The sequence below is a fragment of the Kogia breviceps genome, chromosome 7 (genome assembly GCF_026419965.1).
Source record: "Kogia breviceps isolate mKogBre1 chromosome 7, mKogBre1 haplotype 1, whole genome shotgun sequence".
NCBI classification, from domain to species: domain Eukaryota; kingdom Metazoa; phylum Chordata; class Mammalia; order Artiodactyla; family Physeteridae; genus Kogia; species Kogia breviceps.
Genome location: NC_081316.1, coordinates 18505884 through 18530759, shown reverse-complemented (window position 1 = coordinate 18530759; position 24876 = coordinate 18505884). Strand labels below are relative to the sequence as shown.

The following is a 24876-nucleotide window of genomic DNA, read 5'->3' as shown; positions in this document are numbered from 1 at the left end:
ATCCCCCGACGGGGAATGTGACCAGGACAGCGCTGGTCGGTCCAGGTGGGGCCGGTCCATCTGGGCCCCGTGGCGGGATGCAGGCAGTGGTTCACCCGCTCTGCTGCCCCTTCCTGTGCCCACCCCCCAGCCCCAGGACAGGCCGTCTCTGGGACAGCGCCCCGCTGGAGGGACGGCCCCTCGGCGCCTGGAGCTTGAGGCCCTGGCCGGCAGAGGCCCTAGTCCTCCTTGGGTTTGCGGGGCCGCCGCCGGGCCAGTCTATAATCGATGTAGGTTGCAAGGCAGGACCAGAGGATGAAGCGCGCCAGCAAGATGACGCCCAGCAGGAGGACGAGCGGCTCGGGGCCCGCGCCCCCCGCGAACCAGGGGGCCATGCCGGGGGCAGGCCCCGCCCGGAGCAGCAGCCCCCGGCCGCGCGGTCCGTGTGCGAAGCGGCCGAGCACCGGCTCCCAGGTCCGGCTCTGCCAAGCGCCAGCCGTGCGGCCAGGAGCCTGGGCCGCGAGCTCAGGCCAGCCGGGGGTCTCCCACCCTAACCGGCCCCGTTCGCCCTGAGCCCCAAGCCAGGGGCCTCCCTGGCGGGAGAGGACAGATCGGGGACGGCGAGCAGCCTCCTTGCAGAAGAGGCCCCGCGCCATTCATCCCGAGCGGGCGGCTCTCGGGCCCGACAAGGGCCGCATTGTCAGGGCCCAGGCGGGAGGCTCCCCCGCCCAGCGCTGACGTAATCTCCAAACGTCTCCGGCGGCAGCTGCTGGGCGAAGCTGGCCACCTTCTCCGGGCGCTTTCAGCCGCCCACGCCCGCTCTTCCGGCCCGCCAGACAATCGGGCCCTTTCTCTGCGCAATTAGCTATCACTTCTGGAGGCCGGCGCTGTCCAGCGGCTGCGGGCCCTGCAGCAGCAGCAGGCCCGTCGGGAGGGGCCGGGGAGCCCGGCGGGAGGGCAGGCGGGAGCTGCGCCGATGAAAGGGAAGGAGAGGGGAGAGAAGGTGAGATCAGTCGCTCAGAGCCCAGAGGCGACCCCAGGCGCGGCTCAATTAGCACACGGGCTGCCAGCATCTCAAAGACCCACACTGCCCGCGGGGGTGGGCCGCGCGGGGCTGGGGGCGGGGGCAGCGCCGGCGGCCCAGGAGGGGAACCTGCTTAATCACCCAGGAAGGGCAGCTCCGACGCCCGGATCACCGCCCCCAGCAGCCCACCAAGAGACCTTGGAGGACACCCACAGCCCAGGCTGAACGGGTCAGTCCTGCGGGCGTCCCCTGACAGCCCTCGAGGCCTCAAGCCGGGGCCCACCGTGGACCCTCGGAGGGACCGGCTCACCTCTGGGGCCACAAACCTCATCAGAAAGGGAGGCAAGTGACAATTCTGCTTTGAAAGGCCACGATGAGGGCTAAGGGACAGTGTCCACACAGGACCAGCGAGGGGCCTGGGCGTGGAATCGCTGGCTGCCTTCCTGTCCCCCGAGAGGACGCCCTCCGAAAAGTCCCCACCACACTGGTGGAATAACAGCATCTGCCTGCCACACACACACACACACACACACACACCAGAACACGTGTACACACACGCCTGCGCATATAACATGCACGTGTTCGTGCCCCGTGCGCACACACGCGTGAACACACACCAGGGCACACACACCTCTGCAGGCGCTGCCCACCCCCAAGTTCACCTCTGGCCTTTCCCAGCCGAGTTCCCCTTGGGTGGAGAGACAGCCCCTCCTCCAACCCCAGTTGCCCAGTACTGCGGCGCAAAGGGGTGCAAGCTGGAGGTCAGGTCCCTGGATGCTGCAAGAGATCAGCTGAGTTCTCACCGGGAAATGGTCCACCCCCAGGTTCCCGATCCACGGAGAAAGCTGAGCGGCCTCCAGGGATGCGGGCCACCTGAAGCCAGTTCCTGAATTTTTCCTTCGTCTACAAAACGAGAATGTGCTCCCACCCAGCCTTCCCAGAAGGTTCTAGCTAAGGAGTGAATGCAAAGCCTTTGACAGGGAGCCCAGCGTAAGATGGAAAGTGGGAAGACGGCGTTCACTCACAGTTTCTTAATCCAGTGAATCCGGTTCACGATCCAGTGAACGTGTGTGGACGCTCCCCGTGTGAACCAGACCCAAGGTGAGCCCCCGACCTGCAACCCTCCCCCAGCCCTCACCCTCCGACCAGCCAAGGCTGTCTCGAATGTGCCCAGTGCCGTACTGTGCCCTCTGGGGGACAAACACCCCTTTCCACCTCCATCCACAGAGAGAGCCGCCAGCCGGTGGCCTGGTCAGGCGTCCAACGCATCTGCGGAATAGACTCTCAGGTAACGTTCAGCCCTGGGCTTATTTGCCCTGACAGAGGATTGCAGACCACTTCAAACACATGTGGGAATTCAGATCCTAGGAGCCCGACATGGAGTCAGTAATCAAACAGATCCATGACTCGGCAACTGGATAAGGGCTTCCAGAATGTTGCAGAAAGTCGCCAGGAGCGTTCACAAGTGCCCACCCACTCAGCCACTGAGAACCCACCTGCGTGGGGAGTGAAGGTCCCAAGGGAGAGCAGCCGAGAGTGGGGAGGGAGAAGAAGACTTGTCCTCGAGTTTCTCTTACCTTGGAAGGTCAGCGTCTCCCAGTGGCCATCCTGGGGTGGCCGCAGGCAGGGGCGCACGCCGGGCAGGGCCCGTCCTCCTTGTCTCAGCCTCCCACCCCGCAGCCCCTGACCCAGCAGCGGGGACAAGGTGGCCTTGGATAAACGTCTCTGTTTGCAAGCACACAATCGACACACAAAATCAACAGTGCACCAGTCATGTGGCGTCCACGCACAGAGACTCTCCAGGGTCACGGACGCCTCCCCCTTCCTGCTCAGACGTCCCCAGGCCCCTGGAACTGGGGAGGCCAAGGTCAGCACGCCCTTCGGGAGAGGAAGCGAATAGCTCCCCTCCCCCTGGACAGTGTGCAGCTGACCCAGGGCCGCCTTCTCTTGGGAAAGGTCTACCTGACGCAGGTGCAGAGGACGCTAGAGGGACAAGGTGGCCGTCACCCACAAGGGGAAAGTAATAAGCTGATAATAAATGTGCAGCGCCCACAGCCTCCCGTGGAGTGGGTGCTGGGGTCCCCACTCACAGGGAAGCAGCCAAGTCACCCCACAGTTAACAGTGACGGTGAGCTATGCCCCGCCCCCAGGGCCCCTCCCCTGTCTCCATGCACTCTGTCTCTGGCTCCCGTGTCCTTTTGCTCCCCTCTCTTATCCAGGGACATCCTGGGTTATAGGAGCTGCCCCAGTGCCCAGGGTTTACACGCCCCCAGGCCACCCTTCACCAAGGACTGACCATGGGGGGACGAAAGCCCAACTCCCCTGCTGGGCGTCAGGACAAACTCAAAGGTCACACAGCCCCCAGAATTCCCCCTCGAGATCACAGGGAGCTTGGGACGGTACCCAAAGTCACGGCTCTCCTTGGCTTCTTCCCTCCCTCCCAACGTCCAAGCACTGAAGCAGGAACGGGCAAATCCTCCCTCATCGCTCCCTTAGCAATACCTGGCAGATGACCCCAGCCCCCAGGTGAGGTCTGTGCAGGAGGGCTGGGAGTGGAGGGGCACAGGCGTGTCCCCACCCAGGACCTGCTGTCCCTGGAGGTCACGGCCCTGGAATGAGCCCCACAAGTGCTCCACTCAAGTCGCTTGCCCTAAACAAGCTGTGTCACCATCAAGGTGTCCTGGCAGTGCTCTGGGCCTCAGCTTCCTCCTCCGGAAAAGGGGACAATAGCCCCTCTCTCGCGTTCTGCACGCAAGGCCGGGGATCAGAGTACTTTGCAGGTAGTAAAAGCACTGCTCAAGTGTCGTAAAGACCCAGTGGACTTCCCCGACTCAAAGGCAGGGACCCATGAGAGAAGCTCAGTCCTCACACCCAGGCACCACCCGCATCACACCCTGGTGTTCGGTAGGTTACTTTTGTTTGTTACTCTCATCACAGGCCTAACATGCTCTGAGATCTTGTATGTGTTTCTAGAATGCGGGCTCCCGCCACATCCCCCAGGGCTGAGCACAGTTCCCGCACCTGGAAGGCCCTCGGTAGGAGCGTCTTCACAGGCTGGTGTCAAGAAGTGAAATGACAGGAAGCCCATGTTTTATTAGACTGGATTCTGCCAAAATTGTCAAACAGGGCCGAGAGTGAGACTCTCCAAAGCGTTGGAGTCTTATGGAAAATCATTATTCATTTTTTCTTTTGGCAAAAGCAAGACACACTTGTTAGTACCAAAAATAAAAATAAAAATAAAAAAGCAAACATTGCATACACGTGTGAGTTAGAGAGTGAACGTCAACTCCTATTTCCGCCAAGATGGAGCGAAAGATGCCGGGGGTCCCTAGGCTGGATGGAGACCCTGGAGTTAACACCCTAAGGAGGTTTGTGGCTGATTCACTTCTTCCCCTGAGAATATTGCATCTCAAAACCCAGCCGGGGTGGGCAGCTGAAATCAACAGAACATGCATTGCAAACCGGCTCTCCACTGAAATGCTCCCTACTTGCAGACGGGGAGAAAATTAATTTTCTTTCTTCCTGCGCCACAAAAGCAGCTTAGAATCCCAAACAGTGGGACGAGTGGGGAAAAGTGGAAAGCTTCCTCATTGAGGGAGACCCCTGCGCGGGCCGGGTTTTCTCCCTAACAAGGGACGGCCCCCGCCGTTTGAAACGTCCCCCTGAAAACATAAAGCCAGGCCCAGGAGAACGCACTTGAGAAAAATCACGCCACTGCCCTTCCAGCAGTTGAAAGCTGGTATGTAACTTTGCTTGGGGTGATCAAACAGCTAGTCAAGGACGCTGTCAGGAACAGAATGAAATTCCAAATAAATTAGCCATGTCCGAGAAGCCAATACAACACCGGATTAAGGCTCACAAAGAAAACACAATTTATTCAGCCTACCTTGTCAGAATTCTTAATAACCTTCCTTGGTTTTTCTCACCTCGGGCCCAGAGTCCCCGGCCAGGAAGGGACAAAGTGAACCCCCCTCTTGGATCCTGGGGCTGCAGAGACATGCCTGCATGATAGATGCTTACGTCTGGGTGAGCCCTGAGTGTTTATAAAGTTGTGCTTTTTCACAAACATTTCAGCAGAGACCATCCATGTCGTCCAGAGGGGGCAAGCTGTCACCAAGCCCCAGACGCACATACGGCTTGCTCACTTCTGAATGAGAGTTCATACATTAGAATAAGGGCCGAGGGGGCCGAGGAGAGGAGTATTAACCGTCGGGGCTTAACTCTTTGGGGTTTGGGGAGAAGTAGCATCCTGCCTGCCGGCCTCTTCAATGAAGTACGCTCTGACAAGGGGGCAAGGAGGGGGTGTTCTCTACCCAATCATTTCATCTTTTAAGGCAACAAGTAGGTGAAAGGGAACTCAGCCCTCTGCAAATACTGACCACCCCCTGATACAACCTGTTAATACAAAACAGCCCTAAAAACAATAACTCTTTTTTCTTTTTTATTGAAGTGTAGTTGATTTATAATGTTGTGCCATTCTCGGCTGTACAGCAAAGTGACTCAGTTATACACATAGAGACGTTCTTTTTTTGGTAGACACAAACTATTACATTTAGAATGGATAAACAACAAGGTCCTAACGTATAGCACAGGGAACTATATTCAATATCCTGTGATAAACCATAATGAAAAAGAATATAAAGAACAATACCTTTTTTATCAATGAACCCAGACAGCTTTCACACACCGACAAACGTTCTTTGAAAGAGTTAACAGGCAGAGGTTGGTGCGGCCCAGATGAGGCACCTTTGAAGGCACTGGGGGATGTATCTGGGTTGCCTGAGGACCTCACTGAGAGCCGGGGGGGCCTTTTCTTTTTCACAGAGAGGGGGGTAGAGAGACAGAGTTGGGAGGGGGCGGGATTTGCTTTGCAGCACTAGGCATTTGCAAGAGATAAAACCAGCAGGAATTTTGAGAGGGGTTGGAAGGAAGTGATCCAGCCATTAGTCTCAGACGGAATGTCAAGATGCTTGAGAAATACACAAAATGAAGAGTTTTCCCAGAAATAGAAAAAAAGGAGAGCGGGGTGGGGAGGGAGATGACCTAATGGTATTAATTTTTTTTTTAAGATAAAAGAAATGTACTGAATAGACGGGGGGGGGGTGGAAATCTCAGCAGTTTCCCAAGCATGACCTGGCCTAGATTCTCTCTCTTGATTTCTAAATTTTTTTTTTTTTAAAAAGGGAAATGATGGGGGACAAGGATCAGGGAGGTCCGCTGCACAAAATGATTTTTTGATGTGATTGTGTGTCCCTCACAACAGGCCTTGTGCTGGGGGCGGCAGGCGTGGGGACTGGGGGACGATCATGGGCTCTTGAAGTTGCACTGAGCCACAAGATAGTGCCCCATTGGCACCCAGTGTGTGGCCTCAGGGAAGATTGCCTGTCCCCTCAGAAACACCACATTCTCACAACCGTCGGAGGGGCTCGTGTCCACACACCTCCCACGTCTCCATTGTCACTGGTGGGTGACAGTGTCAATTATCAGGGACAGGGGCCTGCTCAGGCATGTGCCCTGGCCATGGGCTGGCCCAGCATGTCCCCTGGCTGTGGGCTGGCTCAGGAGCGTCCCCTGGCCATGGGCTGACTCAGGTGTGTCCCCAGGCTGTGGGCTGGCTCATGGAAGATGGACTGGAACTCTGTCAGGAAGCACAGCTGCTGGGCCTCACCTCCACCTAAGGCCACACATCCTCCAAGGTGAGGTGTGTCCAGCTTCTTGCACATCCTCTCTCCCTGCTCACTGGCCTCCTCTGCTCTGCTTGGTCTGTCCCGTGATAACTGAGGAAGAGAGTCAGAAGTGAAATGCAGGCCATAGAATGAGAAGACAGAATAAAGGCTGTATCTGAAGGGAAAATAGCTGAGAAAGTTCAGAGCTGATGAAAGATGTCAATCCACAGATCCAGGTGTCCTAAAGAATCCAAGATAGGACAAGTGAATTCAAGTGTACCTGGATTTTGTTTTAATCAGGTATGTTAAGATAGATGATCTTATTTGCAAAGCAGAAAAAGAGACACAGACGTAGAGAACAAACGTATGGATGCCAAGGGGGAAATGGAGGGTGGGATGAATTGGGAGATGGAGATTGACATATATACACAATTGATAAGATGTATAAAATAGAAAACTAATAAGAACCTACTGTATAGCACAGGGAACTCTACTCAGTGCTCTATGGTGACCTTAATAGGAAGGAAATCAAAAATAGAGGGGATATATGTATATGTATAGCTGATTCACTTTGCTGTACAGCAGAAGCTAACAAAATGTTGTAAAGCAGCTATACTCCAATAAAAATTAATTTTTTAAAAAGATGACAAACACAGAGACTACTGCCTCAAAGAAGAATTTAGGATTTATAGTTCCCAAAAAGGAGGAGAGGAGGGCATATCACACCAGGCAGGGCCACATGAGGAGGCAGGATGAGGGAGGGGAAAGCATGGGTGAGAGCCTTCGTTACTATAGTGATGGGAAGTTCTGGTGGGAGGGTGTCCCTATTGGGTAGGAAGCAGAACACAGAGGTTGGGCTTTGTGGAGGGTTTGTAATGTGATTTTCACTCACCCATTATAACACAGGGATGGTATGGATGTAAACAACTTTGGCCATGAGTTTGGCTCGTGATTTCAAGAATCCAAACCATCAATTACAGAACATCAGGAATGGTTATTCCAGGAGAGAACGTCTTAGAAGCCGCTGGAGAGGCAAGGTGGAGTTGAAGAGATGTGAGACCCACAGCTGACTTCCCAACAATAGTGAGGAAGCAGAATGTGGTGGAATCACGTCTCCAAGGTATTGGAGTACAATGACTACCTAAAGTTATGTGTTCAACAAAAAATGTTTAAATAAAGACATATGCTAGAGTTTTCTTTGGGGACTATATCTGTGAATGCATGTGCTTGGTTAAAGGGAACATGTATCTTTAACTTCATGATAAAAATGCCTATTTGTTTTCCAAAGTGGTGGCACCAGGTTCCACCCCCAGCAGCTGCTTTTTAATGTTTGCCCATCTGATGGATGAGAAATGGTGTCTTATTGTATTATTTTGTCTTACTGTAGTTTTAATTTGCACCTGTGTTTTTATTTCTCATACGGTGTTTCCTCTCCTATGAAGTTACAGTTGAGTCTTTTGCCTACTGGGCTGTTTCTCTTTCTTATTGATTTTTCAGGCGTTCTTCATTGTATTAACCATGTCCTTTGGTTTCTGTATTCTGATGCTTTGACATTTGGGTCTTCCTGACCCTAGAGGGACTGCCACTGCCAGGGTTACCAATTCCTAGGGAAGACAAGTAACTCACCCGTGAACACACTTCTGAAATACAGACCAACCACACAGAGCCTAAAACCTGACGACCTTCTTCACTGGTCTCTCACTCTCAGGGCTACTATCCCCTGCCCTAATCATCCCAGGACATGTACCAGGCAATTGGGGACAGCCCCTGTGCCCCAGAGTCCACTGAAATCATTCCACCTAGCCAATCCTCAGCCTGCTTCCCCTATTTCACCTGTTCCTCCCCCACAGAACCCACAATAAAGATTCTTCCCCTTGCTCTCCCCTCCTGACCAGCACTGGTGCTTCCTCGTGTGGCACCCATGGGGTGGTGGCCTTCTCTTGGGATCTGTGAGCAACAAACTCTCTTTCCAATGGCAGTCGTCTCCTGGTCTGTTGGCCTTGCCATGCCTAAGTCGTAATAAAACCTACATGAAAACATTCCTTTTCTTCATACAAATTCTTTGTCAGTTCCATGCATTGCAATATCTCCTCTAAGTTTTCAGTTTGTCCTTACGTGATTTTTATGGTGTTTTGATGAATGTAAGTTCTAAATGTAATGAGGTCAAATTGATCAAGTGTACTAAAGACCCTAACTGGGACAGTGAGGCAAGAAAAATAAGTTAAACACATAAAGATTGGGAAAGAAGACACAAGGCTGTCAGTACTCCCCAGTTACAGAGGCAGAGGGAGGACCACGTGACTTGTCACAAATGGCTCTTAAAGCTTCTCTCAGGAAGTGGCATGTGATGGGAGAGATGCCCCACTCCCCACACATCACTAGCCAAAGCAAGTCACGTGTTTGTGGCCAACACAAATGTGATGGGGTAGTCACTCCCACAGATAGGTGGCTTGTGCCCTACAAGACTGTTGGAGAAGGGAGGAATGAGATGATCCTGTTGGCTTTGAAGAAATGAGCTGCCATGTTGTGGGGAGTAAGCTGGGGGCACATGGCTAGGACCTGAGGGCAGCCTCTAGGAGTCGAGAAAGACAGTAGCCCCTGGCTGATGGCCAGTAAGAAAACAAGGAAAATGCAGTCCTACAACTGCAAAGAACTGAATTCTATCAGCAACCACATGAGCTGGGAAGTGGATTCCTCCCCAGAGCCTCCAGGTGAAACCATAACATGTTCTTTTATGAGAACGTGAGCAGAGAATGCACCCAAACCCACCTGGACTTTTGCTTAAAAGAACCATGAGTTTATAAGAAGAAGCTGCTTCAAGCCATGTTGGTGGTGATTTGTTACACAGCATAGATACCTGATACACATCTCGGTGGGGACTTGCAGTCCCACCATGTGCCTGAAATAGTTAGACCCTTAAAGAACACTAATGATCACCACAGACCCCGACCTCACACCTCACACAAAAATCAGCTCCAGGTGGATTAACGATTCAATGCGAGATGCAAATCTATAAAATTTTCAGAGAACAATATAGAGTAACATTTTCGTAGCCTCAGGGCAGGGCCATCTTAAAAACACACAAAATGTACAAACCATGAAAGAAAAGGTTGATCAATTTATTTTTAGACAAGTAAAGATGTAGATGTTTGCCACGCATAGACTGCCAATAAAAACGATCCCAGAGGACATATTCTAGCCAAAGGGAAATAATTGCTGAAGGGAGATTCAAAATGCAAGAAAAAATCATGAGCAAATTGTATGGGGAATATTTGGGTAAATCTAAACAAACATTGACTGCATAAAACAAGAAAAACCAGGTCTAACTTGGGGAATTTAAAATTAGAATAAAATATATGACACAATCACATGTAAGTCAGAAGGGAGGTGATGTATTCTGAGGTCTTATTTCATTTGGAAGGAGTATAAAATATTGGTTAACTTAGGTACTGCAAAGTTTGCTACACCTGGTAAAAGTTTCCAGGGTCACTGCTAAATGAACAGAAATTGAATCTATAAGTTCCAAAGTAGTCGAGGAAGACAGAATAAAATGAGAAGAAAAATAAACAACCTAAAGGAAGCTACAAAAAGAGAAAAAAGACCAGCCACGTGGCAGTTCAAAATAAAGGGCAGAGATAAATCTCACCACCCTGAGGTTATGCTGAATGAAACAGTGTCCACTCTGAACTTGACCTCGGAAAAAGACGCCGCTGAACCCTGCACACAGGGTCGGTCTCCAAGCTGCCACTTCTTCCTTTTTTGCAGCTGAGGTCCCGTTTGGTAAGTACAGCCCATCCTCATTATCCACGGATTCCATATTTGCGAATTCACCTACTCGCTGAAATTTCCTCGTGTCCCCAGAATCAATGCTCAACAAGACCAGTTCTTTCATGGATGCTGGCAGACCTGTGCAGAGTGACGAAGCATCTGAGTTGTCCAATGCACATGCTCCCAGCTGAGGTCCAGCAAAGCCACGATCTACCTTCTGGTTCCCATTCTCACACTGTAAATGAACACCCTTTTCGTGGTCTACTTAGTGGCCCATTTTTGCATTTTTGTGCCTTTTGTTGGTGATGTCACTGTTTAAAACAGTCCCCCTAGGGACTTCCCTGGTGGTCCAGTGGCTAAGACCCCACGCTCCCAATGCAGGGAACCTGGGTTCAATCCCTGGTCAGGGAGCTAAATCCCACATGCAGCAACTAAAGATCCCGCATGCCACAACTAAGACCCAGCGCAGCCAAATAAATAAATATTTTTTAAAAAGAAGAAGAAAAATGCCCCCAGGGCTTGGTGCTGAGATGCTGAGCACAGGGAGGCTGTGAGGTGCCTTAGGGAGAAAACAATGTGGTAGGTAACACTTGTTCAGGCAGGGGTTACAGCTCTGTTTGGCCATGAGTTTCATGCTAACAAATCAATGATAGGGTATATATTAAAACAGGTGCCTTTAAACAGAAGCACACAACAAACAAGGTTGTGTATTGATCAGTGGATGTAAATGTTATGAGCAGAAGCTCTCGGGAATGCAACCCTGTGTCTCTCCCAGGATCAGTGGTTCAGTATCCACGCATTCAGTGTCTACAGTGAGTTTATACCACAGAACTACCACTCAGTGACACCTGGTAAAGAATGAGTAAAAGGGCTCCTGAACCCACATTCATACCCTCAAGTTTCCAGAAACTGGACCCAGGAACCCAGGTCCAGTTTCAGGCAGGGAGCATTGGAAAGGGTACTGATCTGAGCACCCAGTGTGCTGGGTTTAAGAACCAGTCACTCCCTTATTGGACATGTTACTGCAAGTGACTTCCTCTCTCTGGGTCTCAGTGGCCTGAAAAAGGGTTAGAGTGGTTTTGGCTTTTATTGAGAATCTACTATACGCCAAACACTGTATGTATCAATCAGAGGGAGTCTGAAACTGCCTACAGAGGCTTAACCCATGGGGTTTAATTTTCTCCACTAACAAGGGCTGGAACAGCATGCCATCAATGTCCAAATGCCTCTGACTCCAACATCCTGAGGATGTAGTCTCATCCTCATGGCCCAAGATGGCTGCTGCACCTCCAGCCCTTAACACAACCTCCAAGAAGAAGAAAAGAGCACAGGAGGAGGCGGTGATGCCTGTACGAAGAAAGCAAAAGCTGACCGGGAAATCCCTAGCTGACTCCTGTTTACATCTCTTTGGCAATTTGGCAAGAATAGTGTCACGTGGCCCTGGATTCCAAGATAGCCGGGAGGTCGGGAATCCTGGCTAGGCACATCTCCATTGAATCTACCTCTGGGCTTTTCTTAGAAAGGGAGGTCAGCAGCCAGCCGTGATCGGAACTTTGCAAATGGCATTTTGATTCCTATGAGGCAGGTATTTTTAACAAACTACAGCACATAGAAGCCCATCTGAACCCACCCAAGGGGTCTCCACACTCTTTCTCGAAACCACTGGCCCCTGCTCTGGCAACTTCTCCAAGGAGGGGGTGATGTTGCTTTTAAGTTTCCTATTAAATCATCCAGCAAAACGGCCACCCGGTCTGTCCCCAGCTGACCTTGGGGGAGCCCCTTGACCTGAGAGCAACCGCTTCAAGGGAGTTAAATCACTGCCCGGAGGAAGCCCCCTCCTGGTCCAGCCCACGGGCTTGGGCACCATGAGTCCTGGCCCTGTGCAACGTCGAGGACGAGTCACACATTGTCACGGGCTGTCCCTTTCCTCAGAACACAGTGTGACTGCAGGCGATGTGGCAGGAAGACTGCTCACACAAATACAGTCACAAACATGAACAAACACTGTGCGAGACAAGTCACCGCGATAGTTTGGGAATCTGGCCATCGCTGGCGAGGACGCCGGCCAAGGGGAGTTGCGCTTCCCTACCCACCCACCCTCCCCGCCGCAAGCCCCCACCTCATTTCCGACATTTCTCACCACGTAATCTGAACTCACACTTGTCAGTGAGGCTAAGCCTGGGTGAGGCATCTAGTGTTCCCCAGTAAATCGGTGCATTAAGATGCTGGTCCGTGGCTGGGGGCACAGGACAATGAGGGCTCCCCAGCCAAGCCACGTTGCATAAGGCCCAAAGGATTGTTTTCCTCTCTCAGGAAATGAACCTCTTTGGTCACAATGGAAAGTTTATGAAGCCCAGGGTGCTTCTGGGTCCAAAAATCTCTTTGTTTGTGTATGTGTGTTTGGGGGTGGGCGTGTATTCTAAGATTTATTTCAGGATCAGGAGGGCAGCCAGCAGGAGAAGCAAAGGAAACCAGGGATTAAGGTAACCCTCGACAGGGCAGCCCATCTCTCCAGTGATATTTCCTGCCGAGCAAACACCTGGGTTCCAACCCAACCCTGGGCAGCTCTTCCCACAAGTGCACCAGCCCTAAACCTACCAGGGCTCGTGGCCCACCTGGGCGCTGGGCCTGAGGAAGAGTGGATGCGAGGTCACAGGGGCCTGAAGAGTCTGGGGAACACCACGCCCCCAAACCTGGAGGCACCAACAGCAGGTGGGGAGAGGGCTGGGCAAAGCAGCGACCCTCGGTCCCCGGCCACCTCTTCGGAGGACATGCCGACTGAGGACAGACCCAGGCTTAGACCTGCAGGTCCCAATGGAAGGATGGCAGGACCGCCGGGAGTGCCTCCTTCCCCACTGAGGTCCCGTCCACTTGGGACCCTCCATGCCACACGAAGAACCACCAACTGGGCTCGGCATCCATCCCCTTGCCCTTCGGATGCACTTGTTGAGAAACGCTGTGCTGGACAGCCTCACACAGGCAGAGGTGCTATTACTGTCGCTGATTTTTAAAAGATCACCCAAGCACGTCTGATTCTTCTTCCTTCCCAACCCTTGAAAACCGGGCACCTGGTGGGTGGGTCTTCGCCCTACAATCTCTCTCTCTTTTTTTTTTTTTTATTTTAAATTTATTTATTTATTTTTGGCTGAGTTGGGTCTTTGTTGCTGTGCGTGGGCTTTCTCTAGTTGCGGCGAGCAGGGGATACTCTTCGCTGCAGTGCATGGGCTTCTTGCTGCAGTGGCTTCTCTTGTAAGAGAGCACGGGCTCTAGGTGCGCGGTCTTCAGTAGTTGTGGCTCGCGGGCTCTAGAGCGCAGGCTCAGTAGCTGTGGCGTGTGGGCTTAGTTGCTCCGCAGCATGTGGGATCTTCCCTGATCAGGGATCGAACCCATGTCCCCTGCATTGGCAGGCGGATTCTTAACCACTGCGCCACCAGGGAAGTACCCCCCACAACAGTCTCTTTGCTTGACACTGCCACATTAATCTTCTCAAAACACCATGCACACGAACCACACACACACACACACACACACACACACACACACACACACACACACGAGTTCCTGTTTCCAAACCCTTCAAGACTAACCTTGAGCACAGTCCATTTTATAAGGTCTTTTGCAAAGCACCTTACTCACATTTTTGTACTGAATCTTCCCCACAGCCTCATACAGCATTGCTATCCCCATTTTGCAGATGAGAAAACTGAGGCTTAGAGAGATTAAGGAACTCCCCAGACCCTCCACAGCCGGAGCGTGGCACCACCTCCCTAATCAGTGAAGCTAGGAGGAAAACACAGGTCTGTGCAACACGTCTTGGCCACTCTGTCTCCCTCGGGCCCACAGGATCAAGGCTGGCCTTCGAGGTCTCTCTATATCTGGCCATTCTATACTTTGTCCTTTTTTATGCTGCACTCCAGAACAGACTGTGAGCCAATAGGATGTGCAGAAATGACAGTGTGTGATTTCTGAGGCTGGGTCATAAAAGACACTGTGGCTTCCTTGGGGATTACCCACCATGGAGGTCACCACATTGTGAGGACTCAAGCAGCCTGTGGAAAGGCCCACATGGTGAGGAGCTGAGGCCTCCAGCCAACAGCCAGCACCAGTTGCCAAATACATGAGGAGCTGCCTTGGGAGAAAGTCCTCCAGCCTCAGTCGAGCCTTCGGATGATGCAGCCTTAGCCAATGCCTTGCCTGCAACGCCATGAGAGACACTGAGCCAGAACCACCTGGCTAAGCCGCTCCCAAATTCCTGACCCACAGAAAGGCTGAGATAATAAAGTTTATTGTTGTTTTAAGTCATTACGTTTTAGGAAAGTTTGTTGTGCAATAAGAGGTAACTGCCACTCCGCCTCTGTTTTTCTGAGTCCCTCTCACTGGGGTCAAGCCTGCTCTTGTTCCCATGCTGGGAAGCCTACCCTGACACTGTGCCCATGGTTTCACCCTCCTCTGTGCCCCACCCAGAAAACCTAGACCTACACTTTGATGTCCACTCAAGGGCCTCCACAGCCAGACGGGAGCCCTGAGGATGAGACCCTGCTTATTTCCCTGGTGCCCCATGCCTGGACCACATCATGTCCAGGTACGGACATGATGTTAATGAGAAAAGTATTTCAGCTGTCAAGAGAAATTCCGGAGTGCAGATAGAATCATGATTCATTGGCAGGAGGTGACTAACTCTTCGAGTGACTCTGAGTCCCCCTCGGATCAGGCACCTGTTGGATGGAGGTAGGTCCACGGCACCGATTGCTCATGGCAGCTCTTGGAGGGAGTGTCCTTATCATTCCCATCGTGCAGATGAATGGCCCGGTCACGCAGCTGGGCCGTGTCTGAGGCAGGACTCAGACCTCTGTCCAGCCCCACCTTCCTCCCAGCCCAGCCTGACCCTCCCTCTACGCCCCACTGCCGCTCATGCCTTCGCTCCGCGCATCCGAAACCGGCCTCTCGCGCACAGCCAGCACACACTCTGCACACGTACCGGCCCCCACGTCAGAACTCAGAAGTCACCAGGCCCCCAGGGCCAGGAAAAGATACCATGTCAGACAGCAACGTGCCACAGACAAGGGCCATGGTATCCACACTGGATCCTAAGCCACCAGGAAGGCTAAGGTAGGAGGAACCAGGGCAGAGTTGGGGAGGTGAGGCCAGCCCAGAATCTATCCCTTTGTTCATCCTTCACGCGCTAATGGTTCCCGAGCACCCGCTGTGCCAGGCACAGCTGAGCCCTGAAACCCGGCAGGGGATGCAACAAGCTCCTGGGGGCCTAAGGTCCAGCTGGGAGAAGCTTGGAGCCAATCAGGCCCAGCTCTCCCGTCACCTTTCTGTCGCCCTTGAGGCAGCCACTGGCTGCTTTGGGGCCTCGGTTTCCTCCTCTGTGAAGTGAGGGTGATTTGAAGCAGTGGGTCTCACCCAGGGGAGACCTGCCCACCAAAGACCACTTGGTGCTGCCTGAAGACATTTGGGGTTGTCACATCGAGTTGGGGGTTGGTAACTGGCATCCAGGGATGCTGCTCAGTACCCTATATGTACAGGACACCTCCCATCGCCCCCAACCTGCAAAGAATAATTCACCCCAAATGTCAACAGGGTCGCAGTAGAGAAACCCTAATTTCAAAGATTCGGCGAGACTGCCCATGGGGAGGTCCCAGCACGCAGCCAGGCATGTGGACAGCCTGTGCACGGGTGGGTCCCCTAATCTTCCCCTTCGTGGGGTTCCTGCTGAGACCAGGGGTCCCCAGACCCTCCAGGGCCCCCAGCCGTTGGTCCAGCTGACGTGTGCACAGCCTCCTGCCTGTCGCCCAAGTGCGTCGCTGCTGGACATACAACCAGTTCACGGTGCAGCAGCCTGAGCCTCTCCTTAGCCGCGCTGGCCCCGGGTTCACAGGTCTCTCCTCGGCCAGCTCACGCCGATGTTGCATTCAGCCTGCCTTTACTGCGCCCCTCTGTCACCGCCCACCCGCGCCTCCCTGGCCTTCCCCGCTGACCGCGGGGTCTGCCCTGGGGCGTTGGGGGGCCCGAGGCAAATGTCCTCCTTTCCAGGACAGGGTTCCCCTCACTCCAGGATCTATAACAACTCCAGCCCGGACTTGGGTCACTGCCCGTGTTGGGGGTGGGGAGGGGAGCAACAGGGACACAGGTGCGAAGCCCCCCAGCTCAAATCCAGGAACCCCGACTCTGGTACTTCGTGTGATCCCAACCCTGGAAGAAAGAAAATGGTGATCAACGTGCGTTTTCTACAGAGAGGTCACTGTGAGCGCCAGACACAGCGGTCCCAGCAGGACACCTGCCCGTGGACCCGAGGCCGAGAGTCTGCTCTGAGCTCTTGTCTACCTGCCCAGTTTCCCACCAGGGCTCTTGGCCTCCTTAGTCAGTAGAAATGGATCGGAGGCCAGACGAGAAATTCAGGCGAGGATTTACTGTGGCCCCCGCTGCAGCAGGGGGGAGAGAAAACAAGTAACAGTTTCCCTTGCTGGCTCACTCCCCGAGGGGCGGTCAGCTGGCTCCTCATATGGGGGGCGGGGAGGGGTGTGTCCCAGGGTTGAGCTCGAGGGGTGACTTAGGGGGTTCGCCCAGCCCTTTGGTGGTGCCGTGTGCAGCGGGCATGCGCAGTGCCCTGCTTTTGCTTCCGGCTCTTCAGAAGCGGCAGTTGGGTTTTTTGGTCTTTTTGTATCTTGTTGTCCGTAATTTGCCCCAGCTGCACACGCACGCAGTTATTTTTAGTCCCTTATAGTTTCTTTGTATTTTGTTGCTCAAGGAGATGTTTGTCCAGGTGCCAGCGCTGCAGCAAAGGGTCCAGGTCCCTGCCTGTTTCAGCCCCATCCCCACGATGGAAGTCTGCCCCCAGGCAGCTCCTGCTGGAGGCCCCTTGTCACCTCCAAGAGCTCCACCAGGCCCCACCCCAGCGCAATCCCATCTTTATTGGCAACTAAACCTCTCAATTGCAGAGAGCCTTGGCCAGGGCCCTGAGCCAGCTATAGCCCCCGCTCATCCTAGGGTCGTTTCCCATGGAGCAGACGGGTTGGCCAAGCCAACCTGGGTTCCAAGACGTTTCTGTAAGCAGCACGTTCCCAAGTTCCAGGCCCAGCCCCAAAGGCTCTTGTCAGTAACTCCTCGAGGGTGAAGGGAGTTGGTGGAGTATAATAAAGACATCAACGTCTGGGTCAGGTGTCTCACGCTGATGAGAAAGGTGCCCTGGTGTCACAGGGAGGAGGGTAGAGGTACTCTGGGGCCCACAGAGGCAGTAGCTGTCCCCAGTGGCAAAGGAAGGCAGAGTCCTAGCCGCTACATCTTCTGAACAGTGGGCAGGAGTCCAGCTCGGGGTCCCCTTGGAGGAGGCCACCCCCCTGTCCAGAGGATAAACAGGCTGGATAGATGTTGGCACCAGCCCTGCCAGCCCCAGGGCAGCTCAAGGGCTTTTCATCCAGTGACCAAGGTGGCAGAGCAGCCTTGGCCAACAGCCACCCAGATGGACACAAGTAATCAGGACAGGAAAGGCCAGGTCAGCTGCTGGGTAGCCATGGGAGGTGAGCACAATGAGAACTCATAGACAAAGGTCGGCTCGGGCAAAGGTCAACTCAGAATGGATCATAGACTTAAATGTAAAACCCACAACTATCAAATGTCTAGAAGAAACTCTGTGACTTTGGGTTAGGCAAAGACTTCTTAAGATGCAAAAAACCACCACAAAGCTCATTTTGAAAGTTATACGTTGGACTTCATGGAAATGAAAACTCTGGCTCCTCCAAAGACACTGTTAATAAAATGAAAACACAAGCTGCAGTCTGGGAGAAAATATTGGAAAAGTATATAACTGATAAAGGTCTTATGTCAGAATACAGAAAGAACTCTTACAGCTCAATGATAAGACAAAACAGCCCCAATTTTTTAATGCAAAATTTGAACAGATGATTCACCAGAAAAGAAAACTAGGTCTCAGATGAGCAAGTGAATGGTGAATGAAAAGAGGGTCGGCATCATTAGACAGGACTATACACTTAGTAAAATGGCTAAAATTTTAAACCGACAACACCAAGTGTTGTCAAAGATGCAGAGCACCCAGCACTCTCATACATTGTTGGTGGGAATGCAGTATGGTGTCGCCATGTTGGAAAGAGTCTACTAGTTTCTTTTAAAGTTAACTAGACACTTAACATACAATCCAGCAATCCCACTTCTAGTATGTATCCAGGAGAAATGAAAGCATGTCCACACAAAACCTGGATCCGGATGTTATAGCAGCTTTATTCATGTTAGCCACAAATGGAAACAACTCAAATGTCCATTACCTGGTGGATGGGAAAGCAAATTGTAGTCTATTCATACAACTTGACACTCATGCTCTAATCATGTAATATTCAGCAATAAGAAGGAACTAATTACAGACACGTGAGTCAACATGGGTGAATCTCAAATGCATTAGGCTAAGTGATAGAGCCAGACACAAGAGCCTGCATGCTGCATGATTCCACTTAAACATTTTGGAAAAGGCAAAACCATGGAGACAAAAGCAAGATCTGTGGTTTCCAGAAGCTGGGGTGGGAGAAGGTGTTGCCTGCCAAGAGCCAGCAGGAAGGACCTTTGGGGGTGATGGGACAGTTCTATGCCTTGATTGTGGTACTGGTTGCATGCCCTGAATACCTTTATCAAAAGGCATCAAACTGTCAACACTTTCTACATGGTAATTACACTTCAATAACTTCCCCTCCCGAAATAAATGTCTTCTCACTGAAATTAATAAAGCAGGAAGAAGAGGACAAGCATGTCCTGTGAAGCAGATGCTACCATCGATATGCAGTGTCCCCTCTGCCCAGGTATCCAATGGGTCCTGTGTTCTCTCCATTTTACAGATGAGCAAACTGAGGCCTAGAGAATTGAAGTCACCCAGCATCACCCAGCAAGGATGTGATGGAGTCTGGACTTCTATGCAGGCCTGACTCCATCATCCACACCCTGGACCACCAAGGCTGCCCTGGGGCCGACCCCAGGGATTGCCAAGCCAGCTGCCACCTTCACCTGCTTTCCAGAGGGAGGCCTCTGGTGAACTGACCCACCCAGGCTCACAAGGACAGGAGTAGAATCAGGAGGGAACCAGGTCTCATTGATCAACAAACACTCACCCCTCCTACAACGATGTTGAGAATAGAAAAGGCCCCAAGACATGAGCACAAACAAGGGGTGGGGTACCAGATGCCCTGAGCAGGGCCCTGCCCTCAGGAAGCTCAGAGCTTCACCTGGCCCCAAGGTCACATCCTAGACCAGTGCACGTGGCTGCCCGGTTCCTCCTGAGAACCACCCATCGGGGCCCAGAGGTGATGGAAGCCAGCATTCCCCCTGTCCCGAGGGGGCTAAGGTTTAGAGGAGGGAAAGAAGGAGGGGACTCAGGACCTCACCTCAGGCCCGTCCAGGAGGGATTTGGTCCCAGGGAGAGGCGGAGGAGAGGGATGCTGTGCTCCCAAACTGGAGAATCGGTGCGTCCGCCGTGCGTTGCGCAGCGTGAGGGAGGGGTCTGCAGGAAGGGGCTAGAGCCTTGCACCCACCCCGTCCCGACCCACCGTTCCAGCAGTGAGGAAGCTCGGGCGCTGACACCTCAGCCCACGAACACCCAGCTCAGGGTCCCACGCTGTGGGAGCAGCACGTGCAGAACACCCCACCTAGAGGCAGGAATGCCACCCTGAGCCCCGGGGCCACTGCAGGCTCTGCGGTGTCCAGACAGGTCCAGAGCCCTGGGGGAGAGGGGGCTGCTTCTTCCTGCGCTCTCTGAGTGGTCTCTGCCCGGACTTCACATCCTAGCGGTGCCACCTGTAGCCACCCCTGCTGGGCCCCGCTTTCCCACTCTGTAAGGTGAGGCTTGAAATCCTCTCTACAAGAGAGGATTTCCCAGTCTCTCCAAGGGGCGTAATGGCAATGATATATGCAAAGTGCGGTAATATAGGCCTGGCAGGCGGCAAGCGCGCCAGCGCCCGGACCCCACCGCCTGGACGTCTGGAGGTGCTGGGACTGGCCGGGCATCTCCCTTTGAAGGCCAGGCAGCCTGTGCCAAGACACTAAGTTATCCCAGGGTAGGAGACTTCCTGAGGCACTCTGGAGGCCGGGACGGCCCTGGGGCCTCATCTAGCTCATGCTGTGGTCCAACCGGCCTTTGCCCGCACTGTTTGCTCGGGTCCCACTGCTAGTGGTTTGGGGGGCCTCAGACCTGAACTCACGGCACTCTAGAGGAAGGGCCCTCTGGGTGGGAGAAGCCGGGGGTGGCCTCCTGGGCCTCCATCGAGGACTGGCCTGGTGCTGAGCTGACCATGAGGATGAGAAGCTATAGAGACAAAGACCCCAGGCTCGATGCAGGGACACGCATTCAGACCCACAGTGGACGGAGGGCCAGCTCTTTCCAAACCTGGATGGAACACTCCCCGAGGCAGGAATGTGCCCCTTCTGACGACCCCGGCTCCTCTGCCATGGTCAGGTGGGGTACACGGCCACAGACCCCACCCCCCGGGCTCTGAAACCCTTGCTTCTGCAGAAGGAGACCATGGGTACAGACACGGGGGTCAGATGACACCTTACCCTCTGAAGGAGGTGTTAAGAGACAAGGGCACAGGCTTAAGGAAGTCACGCCCCTCCTCAAGGTCACACAGTCTGGAAACGGCAGAGCCAGAGCGGAGCCCAAGTTTCTCCCTCCAGGGCTCCACCCCCGCCCCTCAACCTCACCCCTGCTCTGTGTCTGTCCGATCCATCACGGATCCCCCAGGGCTGCCCAGCACGGCACCCAGTTCCTGGAAGAAGGGCAAGTCTCGTTCACCTTGACTTCAGACTTTCGTGGGCCTTAGGGACGTTTGCTTTCAAGGGTTCCTTCTTCCATTAAAAAATAATAGTAATAATTTATGTTTACAACTTCACTGGACTAAAAGCAAATTAACATTATACACTGCATTACTTTTCTAGGGCTGCTACAGTGAATTACTGCAAGCCAGAGATTTATTCTCTCACAGTCTGGAGGCCAGAAGTCCAAAATCGAGGTGCCCGCAGGGCCTCGCTCCCTCTAAAGGCTCTGACGGAGGACGCTTCCTGTCTCTTCCAGCTTCTGGGGGCTCCAGGCGTCCCTGGGCTTGTGGCTGCCTCCCTCCAATCTGCTTCACGTGGCTCCTGTGTGTCTGTGTGTTTTCTCCTCTTATAGAGATACCAGTCATTGGATCAGGGTCCACCCTACTCCAGTATAAGCTCATCTTCACTCATCACCTCTGCAAAGACGCTGTTTCCCAATAACATCCTATTCTGAAGTTCTGGGTAGACATGAATTTTGCAAAGACAGTGTCCAACCCAGTACATGTACTGAAACATTTTCTTCAGCTTAGAGGTTCATTTTTTACATTCTGATTTTAAAAGAAATTGAAGCTTTTTCATGCACCCTGGCACTGTGCCCCCTGGAGACATCACCCTAGTATCTCCCCCCGCCTCTCCCCGCCCAGCACCTGGCACTTAGTAGGTCCCGGACCAGCACTCTGCCTGGGCCGCCTGGTCTCAGCAGCGGGTGCGGGGGGTCAGGCCCAGCCCCAGCTTTCTGTTCTCGCCGGCTATTTGCCTCTCCCTGCTCCCAAGCGGTGGGTGGATAATATTCTTTGCTGTAATCTGTTCCGTCCCGGGGCGCCTTCCCACTGGCCGCCCTGCACAAACAGCCTCGCTCGGGCCGCCACCCGCCCGGCTCCAGGCTCCCGATATGAACGCGGAGGTGAGATTGTCTTGACACCGCTTTAATTTTTCAAATAGCAATCCAGTTACCAAGCACATTGGCACTTGGGCCTGGTTCCACCACGACTTGGCAGGACCCGCGAGAGCTGCTGGCAGTGATAGATGCGGGGCCCCTCGGCACCCCCCCAACCCCGCCCGGCCCGGTCCTCCCAGCCACCCATGCCAGCCCAGTGACTGCACGCGGCCAGCCCCCAGCAGCTGCAAGGCCTCCGTGCCAAGACCCAGAGCCGGCTCCAGGATCCAGCAGGGCAGGCCTCCTGGCCTGGCCTTCAACACGGCCTCTCCCCCGACGGGGGCTGGGCTGTGGGATATGGCTTCCCACCCACCTGGTCTCACCCTCCCGCAGCCCCATCACCAAAGCCAAATGGCTTAGGAAGTTAAAAATAAGAAGTGAGGCAGAGAGTCTGGGGGCTGGACGGAACTTGACCATCAGCATGTCCCGCTCACTCATGATACACGTGGGGAAACCGAGGCCAGAACCGGGAGACCGCAGAGCCAGGACTGGAGCCGGAACTTTGGCTGTTGGAGAAGACACCAACTCAGTGGTTCGCAGGAGGGTGGGAGCCAGCCAGGCTGGGGTCAAGTCCCATCTCTGTCGCTTGCTAACTCTGCAACTCCGGGCAAGTTGCTTCACCTCCCTGTGCGCTGGGCTTCCCACCCACAAAGCGTGTGTCATGCAGCACCCGCTTCCCAGGGGAGCCATCGGGATGGTGGAGTCGATCTGTGCGCGAGGAGAGGCGGGCCCTGCCACCTGTTCAGTGTCACCCACGAGTGGGATGTGGAGCCCTGGATGTAGGGGGTCCCTGAGGAAGGCCAGTCAGCCCCTGTGGCAGGGAAAAGGAAAGGCAATGTCGGGGCGGCTCAGCCAGAGACACCAGTACCTGCGTTGTTCATGTACCAAGCCACTATTAAGTGCCATCTGTGGGCTTCCCTGGTGGCGCAGTGGTTGAGAATCCACCTGCCGATGCAGGAGACACGGGTTCGTGCCCTGGTCCGGGAAGATCCCACATGCCGCGGAGCAACTGAGCCCGTGAGCCATGGCCGCTGGGCCTGCGCGTCCGGAGCCTGTGCTCCACAACGGGAGAGGCCACAACAGTGAGAGGCCCGCGTACCACAAAAAAAAAAAAAAAAAAAAAAAAAAAGTGCCATCTGTACCCGAGCATCCTGAGGAGGGCTGCAGTTCCTGACTTGTAGGCACCGGCGATGGAATGACAGGGCTTGAGGGGACATCGAGCCCCAGAGAGGAGACGTGACCAGCTCAAGGACCCGGACCCCAGCCCAGCCACGAGTCGTCAGCACCACAGCGGGTGGGTCAGGCTCCAAAGGGCAAAGTTCCCTCCCCCCGCCTGCCTCCCATGAGGCTTAAGGCCTGTCTTATCCCCCCCTGAATGTCCCCTGAACCCTGTCCTCCCACAGATGAGCATCTCAGGTGAGCCAGCGGCCACCCAGGTCATAGGGAAGGAGACCCAGACAGGTAAGGGGAGGACACAGACGCCGTCCAGACCAGCGCCACCAATACGGCAGCCTCCGGTCACGTGTGGCCACTGGACACTTGGTATGTCACTGTTGAGACCGACAAAATGCATTTTTAAATTTTATTTCACTTTGGTCCATTTAAATTTAAAAACTGAAGCAACGTAATGTGGTTTTCTGTTAAACACAACTTTATGGCTTCGGCAGGATGTTAAACAAGGAGCACCTGAATTGAGATGTGCTGTCAGCGTAAAAATAACAAGGGGTTTTGGAGAATTAAGTGCATATGCAAAATATCGTATTAATAATTTTGGTATCGATTATATGCTAAAATAATATTTTGGATAGATTGGGTTAAATAAATAGTTATTCAAACGTATTTCACCTGTTTTGTCCTACTCTTTTTTTTTTTTTTTTTTTTTTTTTTTTTGTGGTACACAGGCCTCTCACTGTTGTGGCCTCTCCCATTGCGGAGCACAGGCTCCGGACGCGCAGGCTCAGCGGCCATGGCTCACGGGCCCAGCCGCTCCGAGGCATGTGGGATCTTCCCAGACTGGGGCACGAACCCGTGTCCCCTGCATCGGCAGGCGGATTCTCAACCACTGCGCCACCAGGGAAGCCCTGTCCTACTCTTTTAATAAGGCGGCTAAAAATGTTTAAGTTACCTACCTGCGAGGTTCGTACTCTATCAGGCAAGGCTGGTCCAGAGAGAAGAAAAGGAAGCCGCTGGACCCACAAGGGTGCAGGCAAGAGGAGGCGGGCAGCCCGCTGCTGGGCTCAGCACAGCCTTTCCAGCATTTACTGGTCTGCCCCTTTTGAGGACACTTATAAAATCAGTAATATTGAACAATAGTAGAACCCTTGCGCAGCACCAGGTTCACTGCAAACTTCTGACCAGGTCTCCTGAACGCTCCCAGCACCCTGACGAAATAGGTCCCGTTGTTCCCCTCTCAGGGCCCAGAGAGATTAAGTAACTTGCCCTGGGTCACACAGCAAGCAGCCAAGACCTCTAATCCAACCTCATGCTTCAGGTGGAATGCTTGCAGAATCTGGGATCAGGAAATCCAGAGTTCAAATCCCCACTGGGGCGCAACCTTGCACCCGAGCTAGATTGGGGTGCAGAAGGTCAGCACGGGCAGTGGTCTCGAAGGTCACAGGGAACTCTGGGAGTTTCCCACTGGTGATGAATGTGGGGCCCCTGCTCTGCTCTCTGCCCCCCCACAGATT

The 24876-nt window shown here is 53.5% G+C and overlaps 1 protein-coding gene across 1 annotated transcript; it reads right to left on the bottom strand.

The window, feature by feature from the left end:
• Positions 1-218: 218 nt before the first annotated feature.
• SMIM38 (small integral membrane protein 38) lies at positions 219-374 on the bottom strand. Its single transcript, XM_059069861.1, has one exon. The coding sequence runs from the start codon at positions 372-374 to the stop codon at positions 219-221; it is 156 nt and encodes a 51-aa protein (XP_058925844.1).
• Positions 375-24876: the final 24502 nt, after the last annotated feature.

Bases quoted from the DNA above. Each gene is read 5' to 3' on its own strand.
- SMIM38 (XM_059069861.1), bottom strand. From the start codon at position 374: ATGGCCCCCTGGTTCGCGGGGGGCGCGGGCCCCGAGCCGCTCGTCCTC.